General features: G+C 37.0%; 2 protein-coding genes and 1 pseudogene across 7 annotated transcripts in view; 2 read left to right on the top strand and 1 right to left on the bottom strand.

Moving 5' to 3' along the window:
• The window catches only part of CCDC30 (coiled-coil domain containing 30), a 169,115-nt gene that overhangs the window by 62,207 nt on the left and 84,011 nt on the right, over nt 1–22,897 (top strand). The window contains exons 5-6 of one of the 6 annotated variants that reach the window (XM_004266716.3): nt 18,627–18,752; nt 20,547–20,684. The exons of the other annotated variants lie outside the window; for them this stretch is intronic. Coding sequence (XP_004266764.3) covers nt 18,627–18,752; nt 20,547–20,684 — 264 coding nt within the window. The remainder of the gene's footprint in view (nt 1–18,626; nt 18,753–20,546; nt 20,685–22,897) is intronic. 6 annotated transcript variants of the gene reach the window in all.
• LOC117200137 (uncharacterized protein C2orf66-like) lies at nt 1,860–4,340 on the bottom strand. Its single transcript, XM_049699216.1, has one exon. It carries the CDS (start codon nt 2,772–2,774, stop codon nt 2,580–2,582), a length of 195 nt encoding a protein of 64 aa, XP_049555173.1. The 5' UTR covers nt 2,775–4,340; the 3' UTR covers nt 1,860–2,579.
• Nucleotides 18,759–20,535, top strand: LOC117200136 (transmembrane protein 256-like; annotated as a pseudogene).

Below are 22,897 nucleotides of genomic sequence, written 5' to 3'. Positions count from 1 at the left end.
TGGCCCAGTGTCCTGACCTCTGCTCTCCCAACTCAGAGGCTCAGGCCTGACATCCGACCAGAGCACCAGGACCCTGTCAGCCACACAGCTGCTAATGTTGGAGGGTCTCCTGCAGAGGTGGTGGGGTGATTGTGGCTCATCTCAGGGCCAAGGACACTGGCAGCCAAAGTTCTGGCAAGTACTCCTTGGCATGAGCCCTCCCGGAGTCCACCATTAGCCCCAAGAAAGAGCCTGTAACCTCAGTATAGTTTTGATTTGCATTTCCTGAATGACTAATGATATTAAGTGTCTTTTTGTATGCTGATTGGCCATTTCTAGAGCTCATCATTACTTTGTCCAGATCCACGTTTCCATCTGGTTCCATACTTTTTCAGCCTGAAGAACATGATTAACATTTCTTCTAGTGCAGATCTGCTAGTGATAAACTCTCTGGTTTTGTTTGTCTGCAAATGTCTTTGTTTTACTTATTTTTTTTTCAATTTTTTTTACTGTAATAAAATACACATAACAGATAATTTACCATGTTAACAATTTTTAAGCATCCAGTTCAGTGATATTAAGCACATTCATATTGTTATTCAACCATCACCACCATCCACCTCTAGAACTCACTTCATCTTGCAAAACTGAAACTCTATACCCATTAAACAGTACCTCCTTATTCTGCCCTTCCCTCACAGCCTAGGCAGCCACCATTCTACTTTCTTTCTCTATGATTTTGACTACTCTAAATACCTCATATAAGTGGAATCATATACTATTTGTCCTTTTGTGACTTTCTTATTTCTTATTAGCATAATGTCTTCAAACTTCATCTCTGTTGTAGCATATATCAGAATCCTCTTCCTTTTTTAGGGTGGATAATATTCCATTGTATGCATGTACCACATTTTATTTATCTATTCATTTATCTTTGGATACTTGGGTTGCTTTCATGTTTCAGCCACTGTGAATAATTCTACTATGAACATGAGTATACAGGCATCTGTTCAAGTCCCTGTTTTCAATCCTTTTGGGCAGGGGTCTCCACCCCTGGGCTGCAGACCAGTACCAGTCCGCGGTCTGTTAGGAATCGGACCGAATAGCAGGAGGTGAGTGGTGGGCGAATGAACAAAGCTTCATCTGCCGCTCCACATCTCTCTCCATCGCTCACGTTACGGCCTAAACCATCCACCCCGACCCCTGTCCGTGGGAAAATTGTCGTCCATGCAACTGGTCCCTGGTGCCAAAAAGGTTGTGGACTGCTGCTTTTGGGTATATACCTAGATGTGGAATTGCTGGATTATATCATAATTCTGTTTAATTTTGCGAGGAACCACCATACCATTTTCCACAATGACTGCACCACTTTACATTCCCACCCACAGTGCACAATTGTTCCAGTTTCGCCACATCCTCATCAACACTTGTTATTTTATATTTTATTTGATGTTAGCTATCCTAATGGGTGTGGGATGTGGTATCTCAATGTGGTCTTGGTTTGCATTTCCATAATCATTAGTGATGTTGAGCATTTTTTTATGTTTATTCACCATTCATATGTCTTCATTTGAGAAGTATCTATTCATGTCCTTTGTCCATTTTTTAATCAGATTGTTTGTTTTTATGTTGGTGAGTTTTAAGAATTCTCTATATGTTCTACTTACATTAATCCTTTATCAGATATATAACTTACAAGTATTTTTCCCATTCCATAGATTGCCTTTCACTCTGTTAAAGTATCCTTTTTTAATATTTATTTATTTACTATAAAGTGTCCTTTGATGCACAAAAAAAATTGTTTTCATGAAGTCCAGTTTGTCTATTTCTTCTTTTGTTGCCTGTTCCTTTGATGTCATATCTAAGAAATCACCGTCATATTTAAGAAAATGTTGCAAAATTTTTCCCCTGTTTTCTTCTATGAGTTTTAGAGTTTTGGGTCTTAGATTTAAGGCTTTGATAAATTTGAGTTACTTTATATATATGCTGTTAGATAAGGGTCCAACTTCATTCTTTGGTATGTGAATGTCCAGTTATTCCAGCATCATTTGTTGAAAAGACTGTCCTTTTTCCATTGAATGGTCTTGGCACACTTATCAAAAATCACTTGATCATGTAAGCAAAAGTCTATTTCTGGTCTCTGTGTTCTATTCCTTTGGTCTATATGTCTGTCTTTATGCCAGTAACACAGTTTTGACTGCTGTAGCTTTGTGGTAAGTTTTAAAATCAGGAAGTGGGAGTCCATCAGCTTTGTTCTTTTTCAAGGTAGTTTTGGCTATTTGTCATCCCTTGAGATTCCATATGAATTTTAGGATGGGTTTTTTTTTTATTTCTGCAAAGATTGCACTGAATCTGTAGATCACTTTGGGTAGCAATAACATCTTAACAATATTAACACATTACTGACTGGGGGATTTTTGCAGATACTGATGCTTGCGTCTGGTGATTTGTTGTGTAAGTGAATATTGAAACACCCACATTTGAGTAAATATCAACAACTTTTTTTTTTAAAACCTCTTTATGACTTTATGACTGAGTTGTATGTTTAGATAGATGCTGGAAATAAAGGGATGAGTTTTACCTGCACTCAGAAGAAACATTCAGACTTTGAGGTAATTGGGGAAGGAGTTTTTCTGTTCTTCATAATCTGCAAATGCAGAAGCAATAAGTTCTGATTGGAAGGAAAGAGGTCTGGGATTCTTGTTCATGGAGGAAATATTTGAAAACGTTCCAAGATCAAGACCTCTTCCTTTAAAATATGCTTGAAGGGTTCTGAAAAACCCTGGGTTCTTCATGACATTTTTTTTTCTTAAATTCCATATATATGTGTTAGTGTACGGTATTTGTCTTTCTCTTTCTGACTTACTTCCCTCTGTATGACAGACTCTAGGTCTATCCACCTCATTACAAATAGCTCAATTTCGTTTCTTTTTATGGCTGAGTAATATTCCATTGTATATATGTGCCACATCTTCTTTATCCATTCATCCGATTCAACAACTTTTTTTGCACTTAATGTATTTATTTGAAACTTTGTACATGTCTTACTAAAGGATTCTCATATTTTGTTAGAGTGTGATAGGCGATATAGTAGGTACCTCTGTGCAGGGGAACAGAAGATCTATTACAAATACACTGTGTTTCACTGCGCTTTCCCCTGGAAAAGCAGACTCTACACTTTCTGACAGCATTTTTTTTTTTTTTTAGTCCTGTGGGACATTTCCTCTAAAATATCTTCCTTTATTTAACTGACAGTCGACAAGGTGGATCTCTGCAGGGGGCTCTTGTAGAAATGCCACAAGAGGGACCAGGGTGGGACTACCACTACATTCACCAGAATGGTCAGTTACCCTACTGACCATTCTCTAGCTACGGCTAACAAAAATTGCTTGTAAGTCATTTTATTCTGTGCCTTGAGGCTACAATAAATTTTAAAAGCATTGAATAAACTGCAGTTACTCAAATAGAAACCCACTTTCTTATACCATTTTCGAATTTTCCAAAGGATTTTGAGGTTTGCCAGATATTGATCGGATCGATTAACTCCTTTCACATATTCATTATACTCCAGTGTACAAGTGGGCTTAGTGTTCTGATGGCCAGTCCTCCTGTCTTCCTTTCCTGTAGGTGCTATGGAGGCATCATGAATAGTTGCCACCATGCAGACTAGCCTCTTGTCTTTCCATATAAGAAGAATCATTTCTCCCTTCTGTAAGAATGTCATTTCTCCCCTCTGTAGATTTTTAGATTTCAACTTTAATTGGTTTGGTAGACCATGATTCTCTCTTATAGTCCCACAAACTCTGGTTTTATTTTTCAGCAATATTTCAGATGTGGACACACTGTTGTAATAATTGTCTTGGTAAATATGGTGCCATGAACCAAGATAAGGTTGTAGGACCAATAATATTGTTTCTTGCAGTTTCTTTCCTTCAACGATGTAAATCTCAAGGTTGCATATGTATCCAGTTTCACTTTCTCTAACCATCCTGACCAAAATTCCATATTTTGTAAGTTTTCCGGGATTATAGGTTTTGAATCTGAGTCGTCCTCTCCACTTTATCATAGCCTCCTCAAGTGATAGCTCTTGTTTGGGTATATAGATCAATTGAAATTTTGGTAGAAAATAATCCAAAAGAGGTTTAGCTTTTGAAATTCTGTCTACAGGAAGTGGAGTTTCCAAGTTATCTTTAAAGTGAAAAAATGTCATTATTTGTTCAAACCTTCTTCTTGTCATAATCTTTGTTCAAACCTTCTTCTTGTCATAATCTTTGGTATTTCGAGTAAGGGATCAGTCGACCAATATTTTTTCCAGTGTGACTTTCTTTTTGGTCCCATCAAAATTATTAATCCAAGAAACTTCTTCACATCATTGGTTACATCAGTCTATTTTAAAGTCTTATACTTTTTATATGATTTTTTATTCTGTTGGTGATTCAATTTTGTTTGAGAAGTGACCAACTCAAAGAAATTGTTACCAAAAATTGATTCTCTCATTTCCCTAACACTTTGCAGGTTATTACATTCAATAGTTACATCTGACACACCTGTAAAGTCTTCTAATTTTTGTGAAATGTTGTCTTCAGTCCACTCTTCTGTAGAATCAAAGGAGCATCCTCCAGCACCATGAGTTTCATTGTCACTTTCCATATCAGAGTCAGTCACTAAGGTTTTTAGTCTTTTTGTTGATCTAATATTCACATCGTCTGAATCAAAACTGTATTCTGAAGAACTATCATCTTCTGAGACACTAGTATATATGTCGCTTGGACAATCAGAGACAGTATCTGCATAAAATTCACCAAAAAATTCTTCTTCACTCAGAATTTCATGATGTGTCATTTTCAAAAATTTTACAGTAATAAACTTGCGTTTATAATATACACAAGGTTGGAACAAAAACCTAATGGAGCAAAATGTGAATGATAACGACAATCATAAGTTGTATAATGAATGCTTTATCAATTTTAAGCTCTAACAACTTCCATGGTGATGCTAATTGTATCACTCTCTAAAAACGTATTGATACGTCTCTGGTCAATAACATTTGGCATATTAATATGGCTCCAGTCAATAAATTGTTAAGTCTTTCAATCCATGAACATGGGATGTGTTTTTATTTATGTCTTCTACCATTTCTTTCAGCAGTGTTTTGTAGTTTTCATTGTGTAAGTCTTTTGCCTCTTTGGTTAAGTTAATTCCTAAGTATTTTATGCTTTTTGATGCTACTATAAATGGAACTGTTTTTGTAATTTCCTTTTCAGATTGTTCACTGTTAGTGTATAGAAGTGCAACTTATTTTTGTGTGTTGCAGTTGTATCCTGCTACTTGGCTGAATTAATTTATTATTTCTAACAGTTTGTGGAATCTTTAAGGTTTTCTACACATAAGATTATCTGCAAACAGAGATAATTTTACTCTTTCCTTTCCAATTTGGATGCCTTTTTTTTTTCTTGCTAAATTGCTCTGGCTGATTCCAGTACTATGTTGAATAGAAGTGGTGAAAGCAGACATCCTTGCTTTGTTCCTGATCTTAGAGGAAGAGCCTTCAATCTTTTCACCATTGAGTATCATGTTCACTGTGGGTTTTTTCATATATATTTTATTATGTTGAGGTAGTTTCCTTCTATTCCTAATTTGTGGAGTGCTTTTTAATCATGAAAGGGTACTGAATTTTGTCAAATGCTTTTGCAGCATCAGTTGAGATGATTATGTTTTTTTCCCCTTTATTGTGTTAATGTGTTGTATTACATTGATCAGTATTCCTATGTTGAACCATCTTTGCATTCTAGGAGCAAATCTGATTTGGTCATGGTGTATAATCTTTCTAATACAGTGTTAAATTTGTTTTGCTAGTATTTTGTTGAGGATTTTTGCATCAATGCTCATCAGGGATAGTAGCCTGTCGTTTTCTTTTCTTGTAGTGTCTTTGCCTGCCTTTGGATAAGGTTAATGCTGCCCTCATAGGATGACTTAGGAAGTGTTTCTTCCCTTTCAAGTTTTGGGGAAAGTTTGAGAAGGATTCTCAAGTTCTTCTTCAAATAATTTGTAGAATTCACCAGTAAAGCCATCAGAACCAGGGCTTCTCTTTGTATAGGAGATTTTTGATTACTAATTCAATGTCCTTGCTAGTTATAGGTCTATTCAAATTTTCTATTTCTTCATGATTCAGTCATTTTTGGTTTTGTATTGCTAGGAATTTTTCCATTGCGTGTAGGTTATACAGTTTGTTGATGTACAGTTGTTCAGAGTACTCTCTTATAATCCTTTTTATTTCTGTAGAATCAGTAGTAATGTCCCCACTTTCAATTCTTATTTTAGTAATTTGAATCTTCTCTCTTTTTTCCTTAGTTATTCCAGCTAAAGGTTTGTCAATTATGTTGATATTTTCAAAGAACAAACTTTTGGTTTCACTGATTTTCTAGGTTTTTCTGTTCTCTGTTTTGTTTATCTCTGCTCTAACCTTTATTGTTTCTATTTGCTACCTTTGCATGTAGTGTGTTGTCCTTTTTCTAGTTTCTTAAATTGTAAAGTTAGGTTGTTGATTTGAAGTCACTCTTGTTCTTTAATATAAGTGTCTGTAGCTATAAAATTCCCCCTTAGTACTGCTTTCATTGCATCCCGTATGTTTTAGTATGTTGTGCTTTCATTTTCATTCATCTCTAAGTATTTCTTTATTTCTATTATGGTTTCTTCTTTGATCCATTGGTTGATTAAGAGCATGTCATTTAAATCTCCACAAATATGTGAATTTTCCAGTTTTCCTTCTGTTATTAATTTCTTTTTTTTTTTACATCTTTATTGGAGTATAATTGCTTTACAATGGTGTGTTAGTTTCTGCTTTATAACAAAGTGAATCAGTTATACATATACATATGTTCCCATATCTCCTCCCTCTTGCATCTCCCTCCCTCCCACCCTCCCTATCCCACCCATCCAGGTGGTCACAAAGCACGGAGCTGATCTCCCTGTGCTATGCGGCTGCTTCCCACTAGCTATCTATTTTACGTTTGGTAGTGTATATATGTCCATGCCACTCTCTCACTTTGTCACAGCTTACCCTTCCCCCTCCCCATATCCTCAAGTCCATTCTCTAGTAGGTCTGTGTCTTTATTCCTGTCTTACCCCTAGGTTCTTCATGACATTTTTTTTCTTCAATTCCATATATATGTGTTAGCATACAGTATTTGTCTTTCTCTTTCTGACTTACTTCACTCTGTATGACAGACTCTAGGTCCATCCACCTCACTACAAATAGCTCAATTTCGTTTCTTTTTATGGCTGAGTAATATTCCATTGTATATATGTGCCACATCTTCTTTATCCATTCATCCAACGATAGACACTTAGGTTGTTTCCATCTCCGGGCTATTGTAAATAGAGCTGCAATGAACATTTTGGTACATGACTCTTTTTGAATTATGGTTTTCTCAGGGTATATGCCCAGAAGTGGGATTGCTGGGTCATATAGTAGTTCTATTTGTAGTCTTTTAAGGAACCTCCATACTGTTCTCCATAGTGGCTATACCAATTCACATTCCCACCAGCAGTGCAAGAGTGTTCCCTTTTCTCCACACCCTCTCCAGCATTTATTGTTTCTAGATTTTTTGATGATGGCCATTCTGACTGGTGTGAGATGATATCTCATTGTAGTTTTGATTTGCATTTCTCTAATGATTAATGATGTTGAGCATTCTTTCATGTGTTTGTTGGCAGTCTGTATATCTTCTCTGGAGAACTAACTCCACCATACTGTAGTTGGAAAAGATGCTTTTATGATACCTCTTTTTTAAACACATTAAGACTTAGTTTGTGGCCTAAGATATGGTCTATCCTGGAGAATGTCCTGTGTGCACTTCAGAAGATTGAGTATTATAACGTTGTTGAGTAGACCTATATATGTCTGTTAGATCTTTTTTAAATTTATTTATTTATTTTGGCTTCACCAGGTCTTTGTTGGGGCACACGGGATCTTTGTTGGGGCATGCAGGATCTTTCATTGTGGCATGTGGGATCTTTTAGTTGCAGCATGTGAACTTCTTAGTTGTGGCATGCACGTAGGATCTAATTCCCCGACCAGGGATCGAACCCGGGCCCCCTGCATTGGGAGCATGGAGTCTTACCCACTGGATCACCAGGGAAGTCCCCTGTCTGTTAGATCTCATTGAATTATTGTGTTGCTCAAGTCCTCTGCTTCCTTACTTATCTCATATCTGGTTGTTTTATCCATTATTGAGAGCAAGGTATTGAAGTCTCCAACTCTTATTGTAGGAATGTTTATTTCTTCTTTTTATCTCCCAATTTTTACATTTTGGTTGGTTATTAGGTACATAAATATTTATAATTTTTATATCTTGTTGCTGTATTGAAGTATTTATTAAAATATAATGTCCTTCTTTGTCACTTGTAACCTTTTTGATTTAAAGTCTGGGACTTCCATCGTGGTCCAGTGGTTAAGACTCTGCACTTCCAACCCAGGTGGCACAGGTTTGATCCCTGGTCGGGACACTAAGATCCCACATGCCATGGGGTATGGCCAAAAGAAGTTTTTAAAAAATAGAGTCTATTTCATCTAATTTTAGTTTCGCCAACCCTGCTCTCTTTTGGTTACTATCAGCATGGAAAATTTTTTTCATCCTTTGACTTTTAACCTCTTTGTGTCTTTGGATCTAAAGTGAATCTCTTATAGACAATATGTAGTTGAATCATATTTTGTTTTTATCCATTCTGCCAATCTCTGTCTTTTGATTGGAGAAACTAATCCCTTTATATTTAAAGTACTTATTAAAGTAAGACTTACTTCTGTCTTTTTGCCATTTGTTTCTATGTACCTTATAGCTTTTTGTCCTCCATTTCCTGCATTACTGTCTCTCTTGTATGTAGTTGATATTTTTGTAATGAAACACTTTAAGTCCCTTTTCATTTCATTTTGAGTATATTCTATAACTGGTTTCTTTGTGGTTACCATAGGGATTACATTTAACATGCTAAGGTTATAACACCCTAATTTGAATTTATGCCAATTTAGCTTCAATAATATGCAAAAACTCTGCATATTTACAGCTCTGCCCCCATCCTTTTCAGTTATTGATGTCACAAAATTACATCTCTGTATCTTGTGTGTCCAGAAACATGAACTAATGATTGCTTTTTTTAAATGCATTAGTTTCTTAAACTATGCAGAAACCAAAATGTGGAATTAGAAACCAAAGTTACAGTGGTACTAGCTTTTAGACTAATAATAGTTTTAAAACAATGTATTAGTCTTTTAAATCATGTAGAAAACAAAAAATGGAGTTTCAAACCATAGTTACAATAATGCTAGCTTTTATAATTGCTCATGTATTTACCTTTACTGAGATCTTTATCTATTCATATGGCTTTGAGTTACTGTTTAGTGTCCTTTGATTTCACCATGCAGGAGTCCCTTTAGGATTTCTCATAGGGCAAGTCTATGAGTTTGGTAACAAACTCCCTCAGCTTTTGTTGATCTTGAATGTCTTAATTTCTTCCTCACTCCTGAAAGGACAGTTTTGCTGGATATAGGATTCTTGGTTGACAGGTTTTTTTTCTTTTAGCATTTTGGCTATATCTGCCCACTGCCTTCTGGCCTCCAAAGTTTCTGATGAGAAACCTGCTGGTAATCTTATTGAAGATTCCCTGTATGTGACATCACTTCTCTCTTGCTGCTTTCAAGATTATTTCTTTCTTTGTCTTTCAAATAGTTTGATTATACTGTGCCTCATTGTGGGTCTCTTTGAGCTTATCCTTCTTGCAGTTCACTGAGCTTCTTGGGTATTTATATTTACGTCTTTAATCAAACATCATTTTCTTTTGTTTTTGATGGTGACCATGATAGTGGCCCATTCCTTGTTCTGTCGTCCATAAATTCACCTGAAGGGGGCCACTCTGGGAATCAGGCACCAAGATGAACTTAGAATTGCAGGAGAGTTGTTTGGGTTGGTACCTGTGAAGGATAAAAAGGAGTAGACATGGGCAAAACCTACAGGTCATGATGCAGTCCTGGCATCTGTTAAAGAAGAGAGAGAAGGAAGGAAGATTGGATAAGAAGAGCCTCAGACTGTACTGCAGCTCTGAGAAGTCTCAGCCAGGCCAGCAAGGGCTTTGGCACAATGATAACCTGTAGAGGATCCGCACTGACCAGAAATGACCAGGCTTTAATATCCTCACCATGCTCAGTCATTCACTGGAGGCTGCCTGAGAAGAATGTGGCAAGTTCCTTCTTGAAGGGAGATATGACACCTTGTGGCCCTTTGTATCATAGCATTCTTGACAACAGAGAAGATCCTTGTAGAATAACTGGTTAATCTACCTCCCTCTATGATAGATGTTGTCTATGACATTCTAAATAAATGAGCATCTATCTTATTTTAAAAGATGTTCAGAAAAGAAGATAATACAGTTTTTCTCCCTAATGTTTAATATTAAGTATCAGAAATTTTTTTCTGTGTCTAATCTCAATCCTGTAGGCTGTGATAGAAACCAGTTTTCTTTTCCTTGTCATTAAGACTTGAAATATGTGTGGATTTCTAAAATAATAAGGCTTTATATTGACTCTCACTGATCCTTTCACTTACTTCATCGCATGTAGAGCCAGCTGGAATGAGGTAACGAGGAAAATTGTAAGTAAGTGTTTCTTCTCTTTAAAGTAGAAGTCTTTAAAACTAGAAAAGGTACTTGATGAATAAGTAGTCAGTTATACTTAAGTGATTTTTTAAAGTCATTTCCTGAGGAAAGAGGATGTAACTATAAATAGATTTTTGCCTTCACAGTTCTCTCTTAGTCTTTCATGAAGGAAAAAACCTCAAGCTTCCTTGATTGTGTTTAGCAGCTGGGTGATGGTGACAACAATAAGTATTAAGTAAAGGGTCATTCTCAGCAGAGGAATTAAGTGAACTGAGTGCTGTAACCATTAGGTAAAGAGTAACAGCCCTTTCCCATGAGCTTATTTCCAGATCCTGACCTAGTGCCATGCTTTCCTTTTCATGGATCTTCAGCTTTTAGACAGGTACTTGGGTGTCTCATGAATTATTCCTGACCTCTAACTACTTTATTTTCTGTATACTACAAAAAAAGTAAGTGAAAGGATAGAAACTAAGATCTGAGTACCTATAATGTTGCAATGACTCTGCTGGGTTAACAGAAATTTGGAGAGGTAGGTATTATTCACCTTGCTTTACAGATGAGGAAACCAAGATCACAAATGCACAAAGGTGGAAGTCAAGATTTCAGATTTCAACTAACTACAAAACCCATGTTTTTGCCACTGCAGTTTCCAAACTGTGTTTCAGGGGTTCTTGCTCTTCCACAGATGCAAGTCCCTAGGTCTTCTGCCTCCACATCAACCAAAGAAGCCTTCACTTGAGGGCACTCTGTAGACAGTTTCCCCATAAGAATTCTTTCTAGGACTTCCCTGGTGGCGCAGTGGTTAAGAATCTGCCTGCCAATGCAGGGGACACGGGTTCGAGCCCTAGTCCAGGAAGATCCCACATGCCATGGAGCAACTAAGCCCGTGTGCTACAACTACTGAGCCTGTGCCCTAGAGCCCGCAAGCCACAACTGCCGAGCCCACGCACTACAACTACTGAAGCCTGCGGACCTAGAGTCCATGCTCTGCAACAAGAGAAGCCACCCAATGAGAAGCCCATGCACTGCAACAAAAAGTAGCCCCTGCTCGCCGTAACTAGAGAAAGCCCACATGCAGCAACGAAACCCCAATGCAGCCAAATATACATACATACCTACATACATAAATAAATATAAACAATGTTCTAAAAAAGAAAAAATTCTTTTGAATATAAAAGGAAGGGGGAAGTCCTGTGACTTCAAAAGAACAAATAATTTAGAAAACTATTCCCTTAAATCAAGCAGACTCCTCAATATATGACTGTGTTGTTTACCTGTTTTTATATGCAGACAGATTTACAATTAAATATGCCATTTTAGTGCTGCTAGTATGCATGTTCTCAGAGAAAATGCTTAAAATGGGAGAAATGCTAGGTATCTGGCAGGAATAACAGTAGTCATGATATATTGAATATTGGTCGTATGCCATGATCTTGTTTTACAAACATAATCTTATACAATCCCTATAACAGCCCTCCCCAAAGTAAGTAGGTATATTCCATTTCATATTTGAGAGAACATAGAAGAACTTGACCAAAGAAAGAGGCAGAGCCAGGAATTGGAATTGATCCAGGTTTGTCTGGCCCTAGAGCTCATTTTCTACATCATACCAAGTCTCGTGAGGATTCATAGGGGAAGCATATTATAACTCATGGGGGTTACAACATGCCCAGCACTGAGCACATAAACCATCTCTACCAGGAGGTGATGACTGGGCAGTGTTTTATTCTCTACAGGGGCTGCAGCCACCATCTCATTTGACTGTGCCTGTGAGAGAGGACAGCACAACACAAGCACATGGGGGGATGGCAGTAACTCTAGTCACACGGTGCCTGGGAGACACAATTTGGTTCAGAGTATTAGATGGCCCCCACCTTTCAGACAGTAGAACACTGAAAGTGGAAAATTCTGAGCTGTTACACCGTTCCCCACAGTTGTCGGCGGCTACCCTGTGCCAGTGATGGGATTCCCTAGAAGTCCGTTAGTTCTCCTCTTTGCTTACTGCTGGCTGACAGGTGAGGTAGGAGGCTCCCTTCAGCTGCCTAGAGGTCTGTATATCCCATTGCTCATTTCTCACATTATTGCGGCCCCTTCCCTGTGTTTTTCTGCTTTAAACTTTGATCGTCGGTCTCATGAAGTACATAAATTGCCTAAATGCATGACTGTATTTAGTGTGCCACAAATTACGGTAAATTTCAAATATATATTCTTTTGAAAATCTATCTCTTAAAAGTTATAGCATTAAAATACATGACATTCTTGTCCTGAGAAAACACAAAAGAAATGGGGGGAGTTTTCATTTTTAAGAGTTGAAACATTTCCTGCACTTGGCACTGGGAAATCACAGGTGGTAAGGGTGGGACTAAGTAGCATGTCATGTGTGGATGTGCAGAAACGTTTGCCAGTGCAGACGGCAGCTAATGCAGAGGGAGAAGCTGATCTGGGGAAAAGATATATCCTTCCCTATATCCTTGTGCACTGCTACTAAGTCAACATGATTTTTAAGTAGGTGTTTTGTCCATACCGCTGGACAGGAGGATGTATAAAAGTTACACTTGGGTTTTAGCATCTGTTTTTCCAGTAGCATTCCCCATTTTTTCTAACTCATCAATTTGGGATTGCTATTTCTGTTTCATTGATATTAAACACAAGAAAGGTAAATTATTGATAACCAGCTTTACTAAACTAATGAATTTATTTTTTTAATCTGTAGGTTAAATACACATCTAGCAGTAAGTTATGAACCTAGAAATATAGGTAAACTCCAGAATACTTTCCCCCAAATTTAGTTAGATAAAAATCTTTGGTGAATCAACTCTTTCCTTTCTTCAGCCTAAGTAAAGGAATATTTTTATCTCTGAATTAAATTTAAAACTTCAAATTGAAGTTTCTTTTGAAACCTAATTCTGAATAAAAGTAATAAGTGATATCAATGTTGGTGTCTTCTGTTTCTGAATTACATCTAAATACTCATAAACCTCCTTTGCATTTGTTACTGGGCCAATCAACAATAACAAATTACTTTCGTAAAGTTAAAAAAAATAAGGTAAATTATCAGCTTGATTAATTCAGAATCATCAGGATTCTCTAGTATGTTTCTCTAATAGTACTTGTTCCCTTTTAAGTTGCAAACAGAGCAAGGGCTCAAATATATAATAAAGCAACTCTTCAAAGGATCCAAGACCAGAAAAAAGGTAAAACTTGTTGGTAAGGGAGATTTCAGGGGTGTAGCCTCTGGAAAAGACACTTAAGAAATGTAGCTTATCTTTTCAGTATTTTTTAAAAATAACACATATGCATATGTGGTTTTTTTGTTTTCTGTGTGGTTTTTTTTTTGCGGTACGCGGGCCTCTCACTGCCGTGGCCTCTCCCGTTGTGGAGCACAGGCTCTGGACGCGCAGGTTCAGCGGCCATGGCTCACGGGCCCAGCTGCTCCGCGGCATGTGGGATACTCCTGGACCGGGGCACGAACCCGTGTCCCCTGCATCGGCAGGCGGACTCCCAACCACTGCGCCACCAGGGAAGCCCGCGTATGTATTTTAACTGATGGTTTATTTGGATTAAGATTTCCCTCTTAGAGCCTGAATTATCAGTAATATAGGAAGACAGACGAGAAACCAGTATGAAAGGTCAAGAGACAGTGAAAGTACAAGATTTGAATGAGGTAAGAAATAAAAAGATCATTTTCAGTTACATTTTCTAATACAGATGAGGCAGACTCCATAAGGTTGCTTAAGAATTACTGAAAATAGACAAAATGTATGGTAGATCTACATCCTATGATTGTGATCAGTGGTTACAGAAAACCTTCCAGGGTTAGTCATTCAGGAAGGAGCCCATTAAAAATGTATTTAGGATAAACTAGTATGTTGAAATTGTAAGGATGATTTAAAGGTGTTATCCAACTAAAGAGTAAATGTGAAAATTCAGAACAATCTAATAATAATATAAACTGCCATTTACATATACTTTGTACAATCGAGGTGCCCATCATTATCCCTATTTTTCAGAGGAGGAAACTGAGACTAAGAAAAGTTAGGTAACTGGCTCAGGGTCCCACTGTTGCTAAATAGTAGGACAGATCTGCTAGGACTCTTTTCCGACATATCATTACGCAATTCCTAAGTTAGAGAGTATGGACTTGTCAAGTTCATACTGCTCCCTGACTGGCCAATCCAAATATGCAGTTAGTTCACTTGACAGGTTTGCTCTGCCAGTGGAGAAGATTCTGCAGCTTCATGGCAATATTAAGAAAATTCTCTCGATTCTCACTCTAGGCTGCATTTTGACCTCAAATTAAGTTCCTAATAGGTTTTTCTACACAAAAGAAAATACACTTTGGCAATTCTGAATGAAGTAGATATTAAAAGTAAGGGCTAGGGACTTCCCTGGTGGTCCAGTGGGTAAGACTCCATGCTCCCAGTGCAGGAGGCCTGGGTTCGATCCCTGGTCAGGGAACTAGATCCCACATGTATGCTGTAAATAAGAGTCTGCATGCTGCAACTAAGAAGTCTGCATGTCGTAACTAAGAGTCCGCATGCTGCAACTAAGGATCCTGTGTACCGCAACTAAGACCCGGCACAGCCAAAATAAGTAAATATAAATAAATAAATAAATGAATATTTTTAAATAAAAATAAATAAAAAATAAATAAAAGTAACAGCTAGACAGTTTCATTGGTGAATTCTACCAAACATTCTAAGAAGTATTAATACCAATCTTTCTCAAACCCTTCCAAAAAATAGGAGGGAACACCTTCAAATTCATTTTATGAAGCCAGCATTACCCTGTTACCAAAACCAAACAAGGAACCACAAGAAAAGAAAATTGCAGGCCAATTCCCCTGATGAACATAGATGCAAAAATCCTCAACAAAATATTAGCAAACCAAATTCAACAATACATTAAAAGGATCATACACCATCACCAAGTAGGATTCATTCCAAGGCTGCAAGGATGGTTCAACAGCTGTAAATCAATCAGTGTGATACAACACATTAACAAAATGAGGGATAAAAATTATACTATGCATCAATAGATGCAGAAAAAGCTTTTGAAAATATTCAACATCCATTTATGATAAAAACTCTCAACAAAGTGGGTATAGAGGGAATGTACCTCAACATAATAAATGCCATATATGATAAGACCACAGCTTACATCATACTCAACAGTGAAAAGCTGAAAGCTTCTTCTCTAAAATCAGGAATAAGGCAAGGATGCCCAGTCTTGCCACTTTTATTCAATGTAGTATTGGAAGTCCTAGCCAGAGCAATCAGAGAAGAAAAAGAAATAAAAGGCATCCAAATTGGAAAGGAAGAAGTAAAACTGTCACTATTTGCAGATGGCATGATATTATACACAGAAAACCTTAAAGACTAAAACAAAAAACTGTTAGAACTAGTAAATAAATCCAATAAAGTTGCGTACAAAATCAATACACAAAAATCTATTGCATAATAACAAACAAATAACAAATATCAGAAAGAGAAATAAAGAAAACAATCACATATACAACTGCATCAAAAAGAATAAAATACCTAGGAATAAATTTACCCAAAGAGGTGTAAGACCTATACACTGAAAACTATAAAACATTGATGAAAGAAATGAAGAAGACACAAATAAATGGTAAGATATTCCATGCTCATGGATTGGAAGAATTAATATTGTGAAAATGTCCATACTATCCAAAGCAATGTGCAGATTCAGTACAATCCCTATCACAATTCCCAATGGCATTTTTCACAGAAATAGAACAAATAGTCCTCAAATTTGTCTGGAACCACAAAAGACCCTGAATAGCCAAAGCAATCTTGAGAAAGAACAACAAAGCTGGAGGCATATGCTCCCTGATTTCAAACTATCTTAAAAGCTGTACTAATCAAAACACTATTGTATTGGCATAAAAACAGACATATAGATCAGTGGAACAGAACAGAGAGCCCAGAAGTAAATCCACACGTATATGGTCAATTAATTTATGAAAGGAGCCAAGAGTATACAATGGGGAGAGGACGGTCTCGTCAATAAGTGGTGCTGGAAAAACTGGACAGCTATATGCAAGAGAATGAAACTGGAGCACTATATTACATCATACACAAAAATTAACTCAAGATGGATTAAAGACTTGAATGTAGGTCCTAAAGTCATAAAACTCCTAGAAGAAAACAGGTGGTAGGCTCCTTGACATCAGTCTTGGTGATGATTTTTTGCACCAAAAATAAACAAGTGGGACTATGTCAAACTAAGAAGCTTCTGCACAACAAAGGAAAGTATCAATAAAATGAAAAGACAATCTACCAAATGGGAGAAAATATTTGCCAATCATATATCTGAGAAGGGGTTAATATCCAAAATATATGAAGAACTCATACAACTCAATAGCAAAAAAAAACTTGTTTAAAAAATGGGCCAAGAGTCTGAATAGACATTTTCCCAAAGAAGACATACAGATGGCCAACAGGCACATGAAAAGATGTTCAATATCACCAGTCATCGGGGAAATGCAAATCAAAACCACAATGAGATATCACCTCACACCTGTTAGAACGGCTGTTATCAAAAAGACATGAAATAACAAGTGCTGGTGAAGATGTAGAGAAAAGGAAACCCTTGTGCACTGTTGGTGGAGATGTAAATTGGTGCAGCCACTATGGAGATTGGTGCAGCACATTATGGAGATTTCTCAAAAAATTAAAAAAGAACTACCATATGATCCAGCAATTCCACTTCTGGGTATTTATCCAAAGAAAACAAAATCACTAATTTGAAAAGATATGCACCCCCACGTTCATTCCAGCATTATTTACAATAATAAATACATGGAAACACCCCAAGTGTCCATCAAGGGATGAATGGAAAAAGAAAATGTGGTATATGTACACAATGAAATATTATTCAGCCATTAAAAAATACTGAAATCTTGCCATTTGCAACAACATGCAGAATTGAGGAACATGCAGAATTTGAGGGAATTATGCTAAATGAAATAAGTCAGACAGAAAGAGATAAATACCATATGATCTCACATGTGGAATCTTAAAAAAAAAAATTACAAAAAATCATGGATGTAGAGAATAGATTGGTTGTTGCCTGAAGCAAGGGGTTGGGAGTGGGTGAAATGGATGAAGGAAATCAAAAAGTACGAATTTCCAGTTATAAAATGAATGTCATGGGGATATAATGTACAGCATGGTGACTGTAATTAATAAGATTGTATTACATATTTGAAAGTAGGGGAAAAGTCACAACTATGTGTGATGATGGATGTTAACTGAACTATTGTGGTGATCATTTTGCAAAATATACAAATATTGAATCATTATGTAGTAGTACACCTGAGACTAATATAATGTGCTATGTCAATTATACCTCAGTTGTTTTTAAATAAAATAAAAATAAGAGCAAGGGCTTATAAATTAGCCTTGGTTTGAATCCCAGTCCTGACTGTGTGACCTTGCACAAATTACCTAATCTATCTGAGCCTCACTTATGTTCTCTCTAAAAAAGAATACAATAATAGTTCTAATCTCATAGGGGTACTGGGAAATAAAATTAGATAATACATGTAAAGCATTTACTACAATGTCTGACATATGGTAAGCACTAAATAAATAAAATAGTCGTTGCTCTCATTATTTTTGAAATTATTATTATTATCATCAATTTGGTAAGATAAAATTCTTACCGAATAAAATAAAAATTCCTTATATTTGGTAGGTGCTTAAAACTTACAGAATACTTTCAAAATCACATTTGACTCCTACTCTGATGGCTATAATGTACACAGGACAAGTATTAGTTCCATTTTACAGTTGAGAAAACAGGCTTAGAGAGGAAAACCTATCTTATGAGCTATGGTACCATGAACTATTTTTTCCCAGGTTTGTCTCTCCCCTAGATGACTTTATAATTGTTTAGGCAGAAAAGTATTATCAGAACTTATAGTATATATGATTATTGTATATAGAATTGATTATGTAAAATACTTTTTGCAGATATTGAAAATGAGTCAAGAAAAAATTGAACTATTTGAAAGTGAGTTGTCAGAAGAGAGAGAAAGGAAAAAGCAATTGACATCTGATCTTAATACTGTGCAGAAGGCTTTGAAAGTTGAAAGTGAGGTATTTTGCCATTCAAGATGTTATTTTCCTCTTTTTGCATTTGTAATTTAGGGATTTCATGTTATCATTCATTTTTATTTTAAAATAAATTATAGCTATAGAATATTATTTATACCAGTAACAATGGGGTGACTGTTGTTTCTCCAGGCTGAGTTCCAACACTACCCAAAAAGAGTCCTTTAAGTAGAAGGGATTTGATTATTATGGTGGTCACAGTGGCCCGGACTTGTCTCTCCTTTTAACTGCTGGTCATACCATCTTGGAAAAGTCTATCAGGAGACATACCAGCCTATATTTGGAAGAGAGACCTGGAAGTGAGTTCATAGAAATCTAGATCACTAATTTAGAGGATGGTGACAATCAGTTTGCAGGGTGGGTGAGAGCTAGCACAATACTCTATATCCCATGCTGACGACTTATAGGAATTTTCCATGAACTGAGGTAAGACATTGATACTACTTGCCCTCTTGCTATGGTTTTGGGTGGCCACTCCCTACCTTCTTTCCTTTTTGCCCAGTGCCTTCCTTATCAACACTTTCCTCCCTCTCTGATCTCAAGCCTTTAGGAATATACCAAGTAGCTCCTCTCCTAAATAAATTTTATGTCACCTGTTCCTTCATAGGGCACCATGGCCTGACTCTCAGGCCCCCTCATCCACCAATCAAACACTGCATATTCCATGTCATCAATGCAGAAATTTGATTAAAATTACATCTAACTAAAATGTTTTCTCTCATGAATATGGAAAAAAATCAGAGGATTAGAGGAAACACTAGTTGATTAAGTCACTGAATATGCATTATTAAGTAAGACAGTGTAATTTGTAGTGAAGAACACAGTGTTTGAAGTCAGTCAGACAGTTTGAATCTCAACTTTTCCACTTCCTGGCTATATGAATTTAAGCAGATCACTTTAGTTCTCTGAGCCTCAGTTTCAATAACCCTACCTTATGGGGTTGTCACAAGATTAAAGGTAAACCACACAGCACCTGTCCTATAAAAAGTAACTTTAAAAAGATACATTTTAAAACAGGTAATATAACTAATGAAGGAGTTGCTGAAGATTTCCCTCTATACAAGCCTTGCGCAAAGTAGGGATAACTAGAAACCCAGTCTTTGAACCTATAAATGATAGAAATTAAGAATGCTTATGGCATGTGACCATCCATAACCATGGCCGGCCCAGGGGCTGCTTTCCACTGCCTGGGTGCCTTGTCCAGAGCCAGGGCCTTAGGCTTGGCCTCCTACAGGGCACATGGAGCCCAGTTCCTGGTTGTCTGTGGGAAGGAGCTCTTTGACAAGACCAACAAACAACACTTCTTACCCAGCCTGACCCTGTTAGGGTTGCCCCTGTGCAGAAAGCCCCTCTGGGCCGGTTGCTGCTAGCTTCTAGAACTATCTTATGCTCCACCAGCTTTTACTACCAGGCTCTGTGTGGAGACCCCAGTGCCCAGACTTTGGCCACTGCAGGAGGGAGCCTGCTACTCTTGGGCTGGCTTGCCTTGGCTCTTTGAGTTTCCTTGTGTTTAATTTCTGGGTACTTTTTTTCAGAATTGGAGCAGGGAGGGCATTAGAAGAGAAAGGCAAATTTAGAAAAAGAATGCATAGTTTAATTAATTGATTTAAGGAATCTTTGCTTTACTAAAGAAAGGAATCTGTCTGCCAGAGGACAGGTTGAAATATTTAAAGCAAAAAATTTGTCAGAATCATTTCAAAGATTCCTTTTTAGCAATAGTATACCTTTTCTATTGAAAGCCTTATTTTATTCTACTAAATATTGTCATTTCTTAATCAGGAATTGCAAAAATCACAGTCAGAACTTATATGCCTTTATAATGAAATTCAAAGTCTTCCAGGGGCAGAAGAAGACAGAGACCATTTTTTAATAGCGTATGACCTGCTACAAAGAGAGAATTCTGAATTAGAAACAAAGGTGAGACTAAATTATTACGTATTTAAATGTTTGATGTATGACGTATCTTTTATGAGGATAAGATAAAAGGAAACTAATTTCAGTAAAAGATAACTCAGAAATTGGAGCTTCTTTTATTATTATAGAATAAATTGCCTTATAGTGTGGATTATAAATCAAGCTGTATTTCAGAATAACTATTCAGACTTCAGCCAGTACTTCACTCTTAGGATTAATCTATAAATTTTTTACTTTAAATAAGCCAACCAATGGCTTAGTTTTTAAAGCACATATTATAATGTAAAAGGTGAACTCAAAAATAGAACTATCGTATAAGCCAGCAATTCTACTTCTGGGTATATATGCAAAAGAATTGAAAGCAGAGACTTGAACAGATATTTGTACACACATATTCATAGCAGCTTTATTCACAATAGCTAAAATGTGGAAGCAACCCAAGCGTCCATCAATGAATGAATGATGAAGCAAAATGTGGTATATACATGCAATGGAATATTATTCAGCCTTTAAAAAAAAAAGGTATTTCTGCAATATGCTACAACATGGATGAACCTTGAGTACATTATGCTAAGTGAAATAAGCCAGGCACAAAAAGACAAATACTATTTGATTCCACTTATATGAGATACTTAGAGTAGTCAAAATCATAGAGACAGAAAGTAGAATGCTGGTTGCCAGGAGCTATGTGGAGGGAAAACTTGGGGAGTTATTTAATAGGTGTAGAGTTTGTTTTACAAAATGAAAAAAGTTATGGGAGTGGATGGTGGTGATGGATGCACAACAATGTGGATGTATTTAATACCACTGAACTGCACACTTAAAAATGGTTCAGATGGGCTTCCCTGGTGGCGCGGTGGTTGGGAGTCCGCCTGCCGATGCAGGGGACGTGGGTTCGTGCCCCGGTCCGGGAAGATCCCACATGCCGCGGAGCAGCTGGGCCCGTGAGCCATGGCCGCTGAGCCTGCGCGTCCGGAGCCTGTGCTTCGCAACGGGAGAGGCCACAACAGTGAGAGGCCCACGTACTGCAAAAAAAAAAAGGCTAAGATGGTAAATGTTATGTTTTTTTATATTTTACCACAGTAAAAAATGCAAAAACAGAGGTTTACTAAAATGTCTCCAACTTTAAAGGCTTAGAATCAAAGCATCTTTCCCAATTATACTGAAAATTAGGCTTATACTTAGAATTCAGAAAATGTTTAAATGTCCCAACCCCAATTCATTCCCCATGTATAAAACGGCACTACCAGATGAGGGTTAGTCCAACACTAAATGGAGAGACTGCCAGTAGTGTAATTTCTAGAGTCCTACCTATGAGGTTATCATCAACTCCTGGTTGAAAAATTCCCTTCCTCAGTCACTCTCTTGATGTTGATTAAAATGGTAGGAAGGACTAAAGGCTTGAACACAACAGTTAAAATATATTGAGTTATATTTTAATACCACATGTGAAGTGGAGGACTAAATCAAGGCCAAATTTATCCTATATGAAGTTGTTACCCTGAAGTCAGGGAGTAAGTTGCTGAGGGATTGGGACATAGATCAAATAGTCTGTGACCTAAGGAGGGAAAGGTCCAGCAAATAGGGTTCGCTGCCTGGGAGGATAGATATGTAGGGCACATCCTACATCTAAGCTTTGTTTTTGGGACCTTGTCAGCAAGATGAGTTTTCATCACAATGTACAGCTGAAGGATCTTGTCTTTCAATATATCATCAGAAAACTTAACATAGAGAATGAAATGAAATGAGAAGAATACAGTATAAAACCAGAGATCCAGATCACTGTCCTGGTAATCTGGTTTTCTCTCCCTCTCTTTTAAAAGACTTTTTATTTTGAAATAATTTCAGACTTACAGAAAAGTTGCAAAATAGTATAAAGACTTTCCATATACTTTTACCCCTCCCAATGTTAACACGGTACCGCATTTGCTTTATCAGCCTCTCTCTCTTGCATCACACACACACACACACGCACACGCGCACACACACACACACACACACACACACACACACACATACTTTTCCTACCCTCAGAGAGTAGAGACATAATACTCCTTTACCCCTAAATGTTTCCATGTATGTTTGCTAAAAACAGTGACATCTTTTTATCACAGTACAAGTCTCAAAATCAGGAAATTAATATTAATATAGTACTATTATCTAATTGACAGCTTGTATTCAAATTTTACTAATTGTCCCACTGTATAGCAAAAGGA

This window comes from Orcinus orca, chromosome 1 (genome assembly GCF_937001465.1).
Source record: "Orcinus orca chromosome 1, mOrcOrc1.1, whole genome shotgun sequence".
In the NCBI taxonomy this organism is placed as follows: domain Eukaryota; kingdom Metazoa; phylum Chordata; class Mammalia; order Artiodactyla; family Delphinidae; genus Orcinus; species Orcinus orca.
The sequence above is the reverse complement of the archived record's forward strand: the minus strand, read 5'-3'. Positions and strand labels throughout refer to the sequence as shown.

Coding starts and splice junctions, on each gene's coding strand:
- LOC117200137 (XM_049699216.1), bottom strand. CDS start 2,774: ATGAAGAACCCAGGGTTTTTCAGAACCCTTCAAGCATATTTTAAAGGA.